General features: G+C 39.4%; 1 protein-coding gene across 1 annotated transcript in view; it reads left to right on the forward strand.

The window, feature by feature from the left end:
* Positions 1-11,540, forward strand: part of LOC149261892 (uncharacterized) — a 227,564-nt gene extending 216,024 nt beyond the window's left edge. Inside the window, exon 5 of the mRNA XM_089422981.1 lies at positions 11,017-11,540. Within this exon, the coding sequence (XP_089279107.1) occupies positions 11,017-11,235 (219 nt within the window). The 3' untranslated portion in view covers positions 11,236-11,540. The remainder of the gene's footprint in view (positions 1-11,016) is intronic.
* The last annotated feature ends 4,995 nt before the right edge of the window (positions 11,541-16,535 follow it).

A 16,535-nucleotide genomic window follows, 5' to 3' on the forward strand; every position in this document is an offset into this window, starting at 1 on the left:
AAGAGCGCTCCACATGTGCACACTTAGGGCACCCTCATTCTGTGGTGGTATTTGGTGGTCGTATATGGTCAAACTTTCATCTATTGGCCCAATCTCCTAGGTCACTCTCCTCTTTTACCCAGTAACCCATGGTTTTGGGGAGGAGTTGATGGTTTGGCACATGGTTTCACATGGTCATGCATGATTTGATTATTTTATTCTTGTATTGGAGGATGCCCCATATTCCATGCACACTCTCCTAGTGCACAACTTTTATGGTAGTGGTTGGAGGAGTTGGTTGGTGCATTGGAGAAAGTGCTCTACTTATCATTCCTATTTTTGGTATGTGGTTGGTTTCTCAAGGTTGTTGTTGGCACATGTATTGAGGAGATAACTATCTTATGGATTCTCCTAGGTTGTACTCTTGTGGCCATTGGTTTGAGGAGAGTTGGGTATTTGCTATGTTTCAACAAGACTCCAAGATGTGGGTGCTGGGAGATGCATCAGGGGAATGTGTGAGAGTACCCTCAAATTTTAGGGAAATTTAGAGGGGAGAGGGGAACATTGGGGGGTATATATATATATATATATAATTCAAATTCATATTCAATAATGAAAGCTTAAATACATTGATCCAAAGATAACTGAATTAAATAATATAGTACACTGATCCATACTCATCATTCATACTGATACATACATCATTCATATGCATCATTCATCCATACATCACAAGATTCAATAATGAAATACATTGATCCATATTCCTCATTCATCACTCATCATTCTAGAATCGACATTAATTTAAAAGTTAAATTGATCATTCGTCATTCTAGATTCGGATTTGATTTAAAATTTAAATTCATCATTCATCATTCTAGAATCTAATTAGTATTAAGCAAAATAGACTATAGTAGATACTGAAGTTTGAAGAATGGAATGGTAAATTGATATAACTCAAACTCAAAAATAGTAAAGAGTGATGAGTCAAAGAATCAATCTGAGGTCATCGATAGCTAGACTCAAGATTCAATAGTTAACTCTGAAAATTAAAAATGGACAATGAGCATTGAAGGAGCGCCACAAGGGAGGAGAGACAATAGTTAACTCGTAAGTCAGATAGTGTTACGAGGAAGTCAAGCAGAGTAAGCTTGGTAAGTTGAATGAGTGAGTTAGGGGTTGCAAATTAGTTTACGTTTTGATATTTGTTATGCATTTTTCTTTCTAGTTTTAGTTTTATTTTATTTTATTTTTAAAATTTTAAGGGTTATTAGACAGAATTGAGGTGGACACGTCCCCCCTCGAAAGGGGGATGGCCAAATGCACCTCTTTTGAGAGGGGACACCAAAAAGAACCGAGAAACACATCCCCCACTCTGGGGAAATGTCCCCTCCTGCGTCTCCTTGCGTCTCCCCAAAAGATGGATGTGGGGAAACGTTTCCCTATTCATACCCCCATCCCAGGTGCGTGGGAAGCATGAGGTGCGTGCACCCCGCCCTGAGGGATGCGTCCCCATGGAACAATGGTTATTTGCAAATATATCCATGCATTTGGCATACTATTTGAGTCACCCCAACCTTAATGGTTGGTATGACAACCCAATTAGACCTTTGTGCATTTATTTATGAGATCCATTGTTTGAGTTATTGATCATTACATTGGAGGAGGTTTTCTAACTAGCTTTGTTATCTTTGGCATTGTTTTGGTAGCTCAAGGGTTGTTGACTCGTTAAACATGTGGTGGGATCCCCTTGTTGGTATCTTGGCACAATTACTGATGACTTAACTACCTTGGCGCACCTATTTAGGGTGCTTAACTTAGGGAGGAGTATTTTAATGTTCTTGTTGGAGGGTAGAACCACCTTTACACATATCCCAAGGGCACAATTACTCATGGATTATCGTATGTTATATTACATGATCAAAGGGTTCCCTTATTCATTTCCTTGCATAATTCTCAATGGTGCACATCTTATGAAGGTTTAGTTAACTTTTGTTGATCAAGGGGATTCTTGAACAGTGCCTTAATCATTTCAAAGGGGCTTCTTGAACTTGGCATGATTTCAACATATCAAAGGGGAGTGACTTCTTCCCTTGGAGAGTTCTCCCATTCTTTGACTTGTCATTTATTAATATTTAATTTGGAAGTAGTTGTTGAAATCATCTTGAAGCGTGTTCCAATGGAGAAGGCGACAAGTGGCATCTTGCATGGAGCATTATGCTTATTAGGGAAAAGGACATGTGGCACCTCATTCATTGTGGCCACACTATTTTATTATTTTTTGAGGGCTTTTTGCCATGGATAACCTGTTATCTAATGATTTAGTCTTTTTTAGTTATTTTATTGGAATAAAATGGATCTAGATTCCGTTAACCATTATTTTATTGTTAAGGAGATTGAACTCAAATCTATATAAGGATTAGCTCTCTCCATTGTTTAATCATTGTTGGATTTGGGGAGATTTCCCCTTGGATCTTAGTTGAATAAGCCTTTAAAGGTAATGAAAGCTAAGGGTATTTCTCGCGAGGCATGTGTATTTGGACTTGATATGCTGAAGATTAATGCTGAAATAACTTGCATCAAGTGTGTTGTGAAGGGCTAAAATATGGGTAACTTTGTTCCTTTCTTAAAAGAGCTTAATTGTAGTTTATTCTTCTTTTAATATCTTTTGTTTCTATTGCTGGAAATGTTCATGTTGTATCTTCCTTCTGTATTCAAGTTAGTTACAAGTTTGCATACCAATCAATAAGCACACCCTCTCACATATTTTGGAGGTTCTCCTTCATCTGGGTTCCTCAAAAGTAATTTCTGTTTTAGTGGAAATCAAAATAGAACAGCTATAGGTTGTTCATTCTGACAATATCTTTTCCTCATCGCATAAGAAAATTGCCCTCCTGGTTTTATCCTTTGACTTCACTTACCCAGTGGATAGGCACTAGACTTGGTCCACCCATGCATCTACTTTTAATTATACATCTTCCTAGGAAACCCCCCTTGTGCTGGAGGAGAGCTGGCCTAAAGAGAGAGAGGGATCCATTGCGATGACAGTGGGTGGTCCTTAGTTCCTCCAAAGTCCTACTTTTGCTTCAGGACCTTATTTTTTTTTTTGAATCTAGGATAATCAGTAACTGGTGAGAGTTATCCTGAACAGACCTAGGATCAAATCTAACTGGTTGCCACTATAAACCTAGGCTACGTGCAACAACCTGCAAGCCGCTGAATAGCAGGAAACTTATGCCTCAACAAAAGCCGAGACGTCCTCTATGCTTTAGAGCAATTTTACTTCAATTTCTTTATTAGTCCAATATCAATATCCAATTTAGCAATCACATCAACATGATAGTAAAATGTAGATAGAAAATAAACATAAACAGTAGAAGACAAGCCAAGACAAGAGGACACAAGATGTGGCACCAGCCAGGACAAACCTCAATGTGGGGAAACCCTTGATCAATTCTTCTTATAGTCTTCAATAGTTCAATAGAGAGAGGGATAGTACAATTTACAAATCTGATAATTTATGACATCAGCGAAAGAGCCCTAACCAAAAAAATCAATGTTGGTTAACAGGGCAGATTTCATCCTCAACAATTCGGTCAACTTCAGCCTCAAAACCACAAGATGAAACAACCCTAAAAAAAGTCAAATTCAGCCTAATCAAAGTTTGTTCAAACAGTCAACCTGCGGTCAACCCTAACCACAATCAATGTTGGTCAAACAGTCAACAGATTGCATCGATTTCTGTGCCTAGAAATGCGGCTTGCCCAAACAAAAATTCCTCACACAAAACCACAGTCAAAGATGGTCAACTCAATCAAAACAACCTCTTGAAGTTTTCGGTCAAATCTGGTCAACGCAAGGACAACAAAAAAACAACCTTTCCTTCGCACGTATGGAGAGAGAGAGAAGCCCAGAAATCCATGCTCAGTAAGATTAGGAGACAGAGATGTGTGAAGATGAGTGTGTCCAAATGAGGATGAGGCATCATGTATTTATAGCAAACGTTGAGGATGAATAGACGTGACTATTGGGCTTCTGAGTCTACATGAGTTTGCTGGCCGACCTTGACAATTTGTCCATAATCAACATAAATTAATAGCTTCATTTGTACATGTCAAAATCAGATGATCTCTAGATCAATCCTACACCTCTCGAACGGGGAATCCAAGAAAAATATCAGCTTCCATAAATAAGATGACCCATGTGGAGCTTGGCCCTAGTTGCCAATTTTAACACTCGCTCTCAACTAGGGAGAAATCCACCTGCTAATCCATCTGCCAATCTGTACTATCTCTGCCATCAATGCACTGCTCTGCTCTGCTGAACTATGAAGAAGAAGTGATCGAGAATGTATCATACCATTCTCTACTGACTTGAAGTTAGTCCCAATCAAAAGAGAGTGTCTCATACCACTCTTATTGACCCGAAGTCAGTTCCCATTGATCCTAGATAAATATCGGTCAGCATAGGGAGTATGGTAGTACACGATGCATCCATTGATAGTACTATGGTCCCTATCCTCATTTTTCTACTCATTGGCCGGATGAGAGGTACTTTCCAAGAGTCCTAGACTGCGTGGGTAGGATGTCTCGGCAAGAAAAGGCTGAACCACTCATCCTGCCTACATGTCGCCAAGGGGTATTACAGGGGAAGGCTGAACCACTGACCCTGTACACAACAAACCACTAGAGGAAGGCTGAACCACTCACCCTATGGTTGCTCACCGCTCCAAGAAGTACCCCAAGCCCCCCGAAGCTCCTAGAGCTCAATGTCCATCTCATACAAGACCCTCATGAGAGGGTCTCTCCACGACTCCAAGTTGTTCTTAGAAGGTCAAGAATTTTATCTTCCCCAGGGGCTTTGTCAGAATATCGACGATTTGCTCATCAGTTCCAATGTGATGGAGCCTTATTGCTTCTCGTTGTACCATATCCTAGATAAGTGGTACCTGATATCTATATGCTTGGAGCGTTCATGAAACACAGGATTCTCTGATAATCAGATCCAACTTTGGTTGTCGCAAAGGACCACAGTGGTATCCAACACATTTCCAAACAACTCACTGAAGAGCTCCCTCAACCAGACAACTTCATAGGAGGCCATACTAGTAGCTATGTATTTGGCCTCGGCGGTGCTCAAGGCAACCGATTTCTGCTTCCTGCTCATCCAGAATATCGAAGCAGAACCCAAAGAAAAAGTAACATCCAAAAGTGCTCTTGCGATCCACCACACTGCCAACCCAATCGACATCATAATAACCATGCAACCTCACATCTCCGACAGTGTATCCCAGTCCATGAGTGATTGTGCCCCGAAGATATCTCAGAAGATTCTTGGCGGCAATCCAATGTATATGATGAGGCTCAACCATATATTGGCTCAATGTGTTAACTGTAAAACATAAGTCCGGACAGGAGTTCACTAAGAACATCAGTGCTCCTACGAGTTGACGATACTTAGAAGCATTTCCCAATTCAAGTCCAACAACACTACCACATAACTTCTTAAAGTTAAGTTCCATCGGAGTAGTCACAGGCTTGCAGTCCACCATCCTAAACCTTTCCAATATCTTCACAACATATTTTCCTTGAGAGAGGAAAAGTTTACCTGGATTTTGCCAGACCTCCAACCCTAGGAAATAATGCATTGGTCCTAGGTTCTTCATCTCAAATTCAGAAGCCAACTCCCTCTTACATTTGTGAATGAGAGGGTCTACACCTGTTAGAAAGAGGTTGTCCACATAAAGTACCAGAATGAGAGGTTTATCATTTTCAACCTTAAAGTAAAGGTTCGGATCGACTTCACTTCTAGTGAATCCCAACTTCATCAAATAGCTATCGATCCTCTCATACCAAGCCCGGGGTGCTTGCCTCAACCCAGAGAGAGCTTTCTTCAATCTTCATATATGAGACTCCCGATCATGAACCTCAACTCCCTCAGGTTGTTCCACATAGACTTCCTCTTTGATTGAAACATGCAAGAAGGCGGTCTTTACATCCATCTGATGTAGGTTCCATCGTTGTGAGGCAGTAAGGGCTATGATCGAGCGGATGGTGGTGTATCGGGTTACAAGTGCAAATATCTCATTATAATCTACACCTTCCTTTTGAGAGAAGCCTCAAGCAACAAAGCGAGCCTTGAACTTTTTGCAGTTCCATTAGCTCCATGCTTGATTTTGTAGAGCCATTTAGAGGTGACAACCAATTTGACCTGGGGTCTAGGAACCACATCCCAGACATCATTCTTCATAATTGGCTTGTATTCTTCATTCATAGCATCCTTCCATACTTGTTGCTTCACAGCTTCTTCGAATGATGAAGGCTCATTTTGAATGATAGTGCTCATGGAGGTCAAATATCCTTGATAGCGGTTCGGCTTCTTGCTTTCACGAAAAGTCCCCCTTGGTGCAATGTGCCTCTCATCATCTTCAAGAGTCTCCCTAAGCCATGAGGGTCTCCTTTTGGAGGAGGAGGGCTCATGAGAAGGAGGATCAATAGGATCCATAGGTTCATCAACATCAGGGATCATTTCGTCCTCTTTTTCACCCTGATTTCCTGTGTCAGCTTCTTTGTCCTTCCTTAGGATAAGAAGGTTTTTGATCTTCCTTAGGGTCATCTCTTCGTCGAAGGTGACACCATGACTTATCTCAACTTCTTTTTGACCAACCACATAAATTCTATATCCCATAGAATTTTCATTGTAGTCCACAAAGATTCCTTTCTTCCCAGATGCACCCAATTTGCTTCTTTTCTCTTTTGTCACATGAAAATATATGGGGCTTCCAAAAATTCTAAAATGAGAGACATTGGGTTTCTTACCAGTGAACATTTCTTTGGGAGTGTTGGAGTCCAATGCTTGATGAAGGCATCAGTTTTGAACATACACGGCGGTATTTGCAGCTTCAGCGCACAAAAACTTCGGAAGGCCTTGATCATGAAGCATGGCACGGATAACTTCTACAATAGAGCGATTCTTCCTTTCAGCCACACCATTTTGCTAAGGAGTGTATGGCGTTGTAGTTTCCCTCTTAATGCCAGCTTCTTTGCAATAATCTTGGAATTCATTGGATTCGTACTTGGTTTTGAACATACACGGCGATATTTGTAGCTTCAGCCCATAGAAACTTCGGAAGGCCTTGATCATGAAGCATGGCATGTACAACGTCTACAATAGAGCGATTCTTCCTTGCATCCACACCATTTTGCTCGGGAGTGTATGGCGTTGTAGTCTCCCTCTTAGTGCCATCTTCTCTGCAATAATCTTGGAATTCATTGGATTCGTACTTGGTTCCATTATAGTCCTCAATATCTTGATTTTCTTCTCGAATTGGTTTTGGATCAAGGCTTTGAAGTGTCGAAACCAGGTGAACACTTCATCCTTCTTTTTCAAGAAGTAGATCTAGGTTTTGCGAGAATAATCATCCATAAAGGTGAGATAATATAAGTATCCTCCTAAGGAGTGTACAAGCATCATACTAGATATGTTGGAGTGGATCAATTGCACTATGTCTGTGGTCTTGCTATTACTTGAGGGGAATGTTCCCCTTGTAAGTTTTCCTTCGGCACATCCTGAACATACACCTTCATGCTCTACTTTGAACTCGGGCATACCTATCACCATCTGTCTTACATCGTGTAGGGCCTTATAATGAAGATGGGCGAACCTCTAGTGCCATAGTTCATATTGTAGAGATGTGTCACACGACATGGCTGCCAATGGACTTCCTCCAAATTGATACAAAGTGTCAACCCTGAACCCAAGAGTAAAAGCATCTTTAAAATTTCTTTTCCAAACACATACCTTTCCATCGATAAAAGCTACCTTGAATCCTTTATCTTCCATCGCTGAAATGGACACTAGGTTCTTCTTGAGATCGGGTACATATAGTACTTCTTGCAAATGAATAGTGTTACCTTGATTCAATTGAAGGGTAACATTCCCTACTCCCTTCACAGGATAAGTGGCATCGTCTCCAAGGATGATCTCCAAGTTTGTCTCCTTTTTTATCAGATTAGAGAGGGCTTCCTTGTATCTGGTGAAGTGCCTTGAGGCACCACTATCAATCAGCCAATTTCCCAAAGTGTCTAGAGGAGAGGCAGTGGAGAGGGCCGATAGAAGATAGTACTTTCTTTGCTTATTGTTAACAACATTGGATTCTTCATACCCGGAGTTTCTTGATTTCTTGGAGGGTCGACCATTTCCTTGATGTCCCACATTCCTTTTTCCTTTGCCATTCCTTTGATCATTGTTGTTGAAGTTTCCCTTAGAGTTGTTATGATAGTTATCATCTCGAGGTGTATCCCTTCTATTAGGACACTCCCTTGCATAGTGGTCAAACTTATTGCAAACAAAGCATCTTCCCTTCCTTCCATTTTTGAATCCCGGTCTTCCTTGACTTTGCTTCTTTGAACCTGCATTGTTCTTCCTCTGAGTGGAGAATGCAGTGGGATTGTTTCTATTAGAAGGCATTTCTTGCTCCACCATTCTTGTTTCTTCTTGAATGCATCTCGACATCAATTCTTCAAACCTTGGAATTCAATCATTGTTGAGAATAGTGGTTCTAAATACACACCACTCAGGTGGGAGTCCTCCAAGGGTGGTGAGAGTAAGTTCCGTGTCAGGAATGACTTCTCCAATCGAGAGTAGATCATTCTTGATCTCAGTAATCCTCAAGAAATAGGATTGAATGCCCTTGTCCTTGCCCTTCTTAATATCCTTCAACTTATTATTGAGAAAGAGAATTTGATTAGCATTACTAACCTTGAACATGTCGACCAACCTGTTGTAGATTTCTTTGGAGGTCTTCAATTCAGAGATATAGGCCACTAGATGCTTTCAATGGAATCCCATAATCTTCTTTGCTTTGACTTCAGCCCTATTGTACTTGGTCTTTGCAGCAGTTGGTGCATTTGAAGGAGGTTCAGGAATTTTACTCTGCACATAATCCATCACTTCTTTTTCTTCCAAAGTCAAATCAAGAGACATCTTCCATCCATGATAGTCAAATTTATCATGGAGCTTGTCTTCAGTCGAAAAGTAAGATGAGGAATCCATTGAGTCTTTTGTCCTTGTCCAACTGTTTTTGGTGATTGCTCTTTCACTCTTGCTTGGGCTTTGTCTTCACTTCAACGCTGATACCATGTCAATTTTAGGCACCAGAGATATGTTCTATGCTTTTCAGCAATTTTACTTCAATTTCTTTATTAGCCCAATATGAATATCCAGTTTAGAAATCACATTAACATGATAGTAAAATGCAGATAGAACATAAACATAAACAATAGAAGACAAGCCAAGACAAGATGACATAGGATGTGGCACCAGCTAGGGACAAACCCCAATGTGGGAAAACCGTTGATCAATTCTTCATATAGTCTTCAATAGTTCAGCAGAGAGAGAGATAGTACAATTTACAAATCTGATAATTTATGACAGTAGCAAAAGAGCCCTAACCAGAAAAGTCAACATTGGTCAACAGGACAGATTTGACACTCAACAATTCGGTCAACTTCAGCCTCCAAACAGCAAGATGGAACAGGCCTCAAAACGGTCAAATTCAGCCCAGTCAAATCTGGTCAAATAGTCAACCTGCAGTCAGCCCTAACCACAGTCAACGCTGGTCAAACATTCAACGGATTGCCTCGATTTCTGTGCCCAGAGATGCGGCCTGCCCAAACAGAAATTCCTCACACAAAACCGCAGTCAAAGATGGTCGACGTATGGTCAACATAGTCAAAAGACTCAAAACAACCTCCTGGAGTTTTTGGTCAAATCTGGTCAACACAGGGACAGCAGAAAAACAACCTTTCCTTTGCATGTGGAAGAGAGAGAAGCTCAGAAATCCGTACCCAATCAGATGAGGAGAGAGAGAGATGTGTGAAGATGAGTGTGTCCAAGTGAGGATGAGGCATCATGTATTTATAGCAAATGTTGAGGATGAATAGACATGACTGTTGGGCTTTTGAGCCTACATGAGTTTGCTGGCAGACTTTGACAATTTGTCCATAATCAAAATAAATTCATAACTTCATTTGTACATGTCAGAATCGGATGATCTCTAGATCAATGCTACACCTCTCGGCGAGACGAATCCAAGAAAAATATCAGCGGCCATAAATAAGATGACCCATGTGGAGTTTGGCCCTACTTCCCAATTTTAACATTAATAAATATAGGTAAGTTTGGAGGTTGATTAAAGCTGAATTCAACTAATGCTTGATTACTTGGCAAGCTATGTACAAGACACTCAACCCTAGGGTCAACAATCACATGCCCCTTCATCATATGTGTGGACACGTGAAGTGTCAGCCACATTCGAATACATGTCCATGACCAGGGACACGTGTCCCAGCTTGTCTGACACTTGGGCATCAGAGGTCCTGTTGTATCTGAAACTCAGGGTGCTAAAAATTTCAAAAAAACATGTATATGCAAATAAATGTATCCCAATGTGTGCTTGTAGTTATATTTTCCAAAATGTTCAAACTTCAAAAATCTACATCTTTAAGTCTATTTTATTTTTGGATCCTTAGTTTTTTTTAATCATATGTGTGTGTGTGTGTGTTTTCCAGTGTGTCAGATTCTGGGGGTTTATGGGTCGGGTGTCCCCCTGAACTTATCTCGATTGTGGATTTTGGGAATATTCTGGAATCCGACAGACAGGAGTGAGGTCAATTGTTTGACCTCGCTCTTGTCCATTGGATTCCTGAATATTTCCTGAATCCACAATCAAGATAAGGATGCCCTAGTGTGTCCCCATGTGCCCGTGTCCTAGAGTTAGGTGACTTAGCTTGTTACAGATTTTAATATATCTCAATTTAGCTCACTAGTTCCTCAAAGAATTTATTGATAGTTTAATCTATTCTGTAAAACGGCTTAAATAGTCTGAAATTATAGCCAGTGCAAAGTAGCCTTTGTCCAGGTATATGTTCATAGAATAGTCTTATGTTGAGCATTAGTACATCTATCAGATCATTGATTGCCATCAACTATACATTTTGATCCTGTAATCAGTTTGGAATTTTACTCTCTTTGCAGGTGTACAGACTCCATCAATTGAATAGATCTGCACAACTAGTTGCAAGTTTAATGTTGTCGATCAGAGGAGCAGAAACAACCCCACAGACCTTGGCCATAAATGGTGCATTGCAGACAATGTTGAACTTCCTTCAACTTCTTGGCATTATTTGTCTTTGGTCCATGGCAACATTTATTATCAGACTCTTCCCATCTCAGCCAGAGGCAATGATCCATTGATTTGATTTTGTCAGAAATGGGAGTCAGATGTAAACACTCCTTGTACAGTTTTGTCTGTGTTGCCTCCATCTCCAGTAATCAGGACACTGTGTTATCTAAAGCTTTCAAGGTTAAGTCTATTTTAATAATTTTTTTAGACACAGGAGTCAGATTGCATAGGTTCTTTGAAGTTAGGCAATTAATTTTGTGTTCAACAATGGACTGCTTCTATACAAACTTGGTAAACATTCCTCCATGGGTATTTACAAGCCCCTTTTTTCCTTGATTTATAATCAATCTAGAGTTTCATTTCCAGGATTTCTACATCACAGCATGTTTAACTCTCTTTGTAAGATGGTAAAATATTTACTCAAGATAACATCTGATCAATCAGTAAAGGTTGATTTGTCAGTTTTTGTAGCTACGAGTCATTGTCATCAACAAGAAATTAGGCAAGTTCATGGTTGTTCCAATCAGTTCTGCTATATGATTATTCTGAAGGAAAACTGGAAAGTCCTCTATATCGCAGACACATAAAAATTAGAATATAACATGAGCTGCTTGAAGTCATTAATACAGTGGATGAAGATGACAGTCAATCCTAAAGCTGTAATTACAACTTTGGTGCAAGTTCATCAAAGAACAGGCTCAACAACAGACCATTGGAACCCACAAAATTTGATTTGAAGTCTTCTACAAATTGTTGAACAAAACCCATATACATCAATCGAATAAGGGGATTGTACCAAACAAGATGGCTTTGGACCAGCACAAAACTTTGGATAGACATGGAAAATGAGATATCAAACTCAGGTTGTAGTTCGGGAGTAAATTATGTGCATAATGTGCATTTACAGAAATTGGAAGACAATATATTTTTCTGGAGTGCATTCAACTGGGGACATTGAAGCTAACTGATCAAATTGTATTCAGAGGGCATTAAGCTGAAATTTGCAGTAATTGTGCTAATCTTCAAGCAATCTTCAGAAAGAAGGATATTGATGTGTCTTGTATATGTTTACAGGTTGGACAGATAAATCCACCCAATTTGGAATACTTGTTAAACAAACCAGAAATAGCTTTAGAGATGGCACAAGCACAAAATGACTGCTAATGAGTAATAGTATTCGAATTTCAAAATGATAAACTCAACCACCTATGTGTATGTTCTCAACCTCATTGAAGTTATGCCTATGCTTTACTGAGTTTCAGGGGCTGGAAAGGGGGATAGGGGAGTTTAGAGGATGACTGCTGAGGAGAACCAAATGGAGGACGACAAGTGAGGAGATCCCAAAAATGTATCAGTTATAATATTTTGTTATCTGTTTTGAAACTCAAATAATTTATAAGTTATACATCCATAGTTCTCATCAAGGAACTATTCTCAACTAGAGAAACGATGTTATTGAAAATACCAAAATTTGCAATGTGAATCATGCTGCAAAAAAGGGCCACGGAAATAAATTAAAAACAACTATGATGGAAGTGAGTAATGCATCTGAGGCAATGAAGACTGTTCTACATATTTTTTTGTCATGTCATTATACACATGATTGGCATAAACAAATATTGTCAAAGTGGGAGGGGAAGAAAGGAATGGAAATGTGGAATGAAGAAAGTTATCACAAAAAAGACAGACGTAAGGTTCTTTGCAAGGAGATAAGGATTTTTGAACTCCAGGAAAATAGAAGCAGATCATGTACTCAGACGACTTGGAAGAGTTCAAGAGAAGATAGAAAAAAAACATTGTATCTACCCAGGTGTTTCACTTGCTCAAAATATTACTGTAAACCAACCTGGTTAGCATCATGTCTTTTATTAAAAAGACACGGATCTCTTCTTTCATTTTTTTTCTTGTGCACTTTAGTTAATGTTGCATCTGAAGTTTTTAGTTTGGTTTAGAGCCTATATATCATTCTCATCCTAGTTTTTCTTAAGTCTGCCTTCACCACTAGGTTTATGCCATTGCTTTGGTTCTCTTTGAAGTCAGCCTCTACGTTGGGTCAACTAGTATCTTGCAGAGAATTTGAATTTTTTGTTTGAGATTTGTAACATTTCTCAGTTCCACAAATTCTTATTTAACTGTTTGTTTGGCTTTATGGCACATTTGCCCTAGCTATGTTTTTATTTTATGTGTGACTGTGTTTGTTTTGTCAGCCAGAATGCCTTTACCTTTCTTTCTGTTGCTTGTAACTGCTTTGGTCTTCTTGTGCCTTTTTAGCTCTCCCAACAACACTTTCTTCGATGGTGCTGACCATTCCACTTCTACATACCCATGAGCTCTCTCTTTCCAATAACCCTCCCCATTTGCTCTGTGTTAGAGTCACAACTGTGTCCTTTTTCCATTCAGTTCCATTTGCTTGGCTTTGGTATTTCTTCTTCCAACCATGCCTTCATCTTCCCCAAGTCCTAGAGTGATGTGTGAAGAACCTCCATTTCACGGAGGGTTTCAACCCCAAGTTTGGCTTCAATTTAAATAGTGTTCCATGGGGACGCGTCCCCTAGGGTTGGGTGCACACACCCAGGACAGGGAGTCTACTGGGGGTGCATTTCCCTGTGTACCCTGTTTGGGGAGTCTTGGGGGGACGCAAGGGGATGCGTTTCCCCAGTGTGGGGGACAAGACTCCCCAAAAGAGGGTTTCAACCCCAAGTTTGGCTTCAGTTTAAATAGTGTTCCATGGGGACGCGTCCCCTAGGGTTGGGTGCACGCCCCTGGGACGGGGAGTCTACTGGGGGTGCGTTTCCCCACACACCCTTTTTGGGGAGTCTTGGGGAGACGCAAGGGGGTGCATTTCCCCAATGTGGGGGACAAGACTCCTCAAAAGGGGTGCATCTGGGCATCCCCCCTCAAAACTTCAGTATCTAGTATATAGTCATATGGTAATATACTAGCATGTTTTGCTTTCAATTTAGATTCTAGAATGATGAATGATATGGATCAATGTATTGAATATTTCATTACTGAATTTTTTATTGAATCTCATGGTATGGATGAATAATGAGAATGTCATCTGAATGATTTATGTATCAAAATAAATGATGAGGATGTATCAATTATGTCATTATTTAATTCAATTATGAATTTAAATTTCATGTGTGGAGCAAATTTCAATTTTCAATGTATTGGTATCCATATTACTATTAGTCTTTTTAATATTTATGCTTTCAATATTGAACAATGAATATCAACTTGAATTATATATATATATATATATATATACCCGACGCCCCCCGCACCCCCGAAATTTCTCTAAAATTTGAGGGTACTCCCACACGTTCCCCCTGTGCGTCTCCCTGCACCCGCGTCTCCTGCACCAGAGTCTTGGTGAAACATTGAATTTAAAAATGCAAATATTCAATTCCAAGTTCCTCCCTGAAACATTTCCACGTGTGGTGTTTCTCAAGCTGTGACCAGTAGGGGTCTCATCCTACCATTCATACTTGACCACTAGATTTCCATAATATAGTAGAAATCACTATTTATTTGATTAACGATGCTTGTTATGATAAAAACACATGAATTATGAACAAAATGAGGAATTCATAAACACAGTATAATTGCTATATATCGAAGTGCATCTACTCTTGGAAGGAAGAAAATTCTTCTCTTTAAGAACTTGTGAAAATAATTTTCAAGAGATGTTTAAGTTCCGATCGATACACACTCCCTGTGCAATTGCCACCCTTGTGCGGAGACATTGAAATGATCAATGGGCAAGGGAATAATTTGTGGGCTCTCACAAATTTCCAGCAACTATACACCAAAACCCCATACTAGTTTAATTTTTAAGTCAGGTCAGAGCCATTAGAGTTGAAGTCTTCGTCAGAGAGGGAATACTTTAGTAGTTGGCCAAGTAGCCTTGCTAGCTTATTTGCTGGAACAAGGCCACTTTGTCAAATAACTTGGAACAAAAACCCAATACTTGCAAGAATAGGGGGTTCCGATTGAACTGCAATTGTAACTTCTTTCTCAATTTGTCACTATTGTTCCCATGATTGGATAAGAACTAGTGACGGACTTTTGCCGCTATTCTTCAGGCTGGGATTATGTACATAATCCATGCATAGAATTATAGCCATTGAGCGCGTGACTTCATTTCTTTCTCATGCATGAGCCTCCAAAGTGAGAAGAGTAAACCCCTTCTAATGCATGTGAGAAGGCAGATTATTGAAGGTGAGAGGATGGTTTAATATGTATGTCCTATTTCTCTTTTGAGGTGTCCTCTCAACAAGCTAACTTTTCCTCCTATTAGTCTTTCTTGTAGTACAAGGATAGAGCTAGTTGTTGCTTAGCATGTATGTGTGGTTAGGTGGTTACGACTTATTGTGGTTCATGTATTATCATGTGTTATGATCATATGGGGTTATATGTGAGGCTGAATGTATGTGTAATGTCTTTTAAATGTTTATGTAATAAGCTTGTATGAGGGGTGGTTCGGTGGTCACTAATTGTCGTGGTTCATGTCTCATCATTTGGTATGATCATACGGTGGGTATATGTGGGGCTGAATGCACATATGATGCATGGGTTTAAATATATATGTAATAAGGTTTGCCATAATATGGTACCCACGTGCAATCAGGGAGAATATGTATATATAGAGATCAATATGGTCACTATTTTTTACATCGATTTATGGTTTGGATATATGAATATATTTGGGTTATTTGGAGGAAGTATTCCTAATTTTACGAACTATTGTGCAGGTCATTTATATTATCACTTTGGGTATTGTGCTTCATGCTTGCACTATGTGGATATTGCGTGTCTATGTGTTTGCTTCGCTAACTTATGCACTGAGATCATAACATTTGGTATCTGAGTGAATAATTGTTGATTCTACTTTTTTAAAGAGTCATCTTACCATTTGCACCGCAATTTTTTGGATATAAAAGTTGTGTGGGAATTGCAAGGTTGGCAAAAGGAAGGCATAGGATATATGTGGTTAAAATTTCATAATCTGATTCCTTGTAATTTCAAAGGGACAAGTTGTACAACTTAGGGTTTTTGTTTCATCATGATACTAGGTTTAAATAGGCGGTTTAAAAATATATATATATTAATATATGTAGATTCTTAAGCCCAAATTGAGTGCCAGTCATGGCATTGAAAACAATACAAACTGAGGTGTTTTAGGTCAAAATTTCAAAGGAAGAAACAAAAAGTGAGATCATGAAATATGCAAGTTCACTCACTTGAAAGGTCCCAAAATCAAGAAGTTTTGTAATAGTGATTCTAACTCTTGATTGAAAAGTTTGAATTTAGCGATACTTGTTACATTGTGAATGAGACATCAAGATTTTATAGGAAAAAAATTCAG

The sequence above is a fragment of the Pinus tabuliformis genome, chromosome 6 (genome assembly GCF_031772625.1).
Source record: "Pinus tabuliformis cultivar Carrire ecotype Pingquan chromosome 6, CPIR1, whole genome shotgun sequence".
NCBI lineage: Eukaryota > Viridiplantae > Streptophyta > Pinopsida > Pinales > Pinaceae > Pinus > Pinus tabuliformis.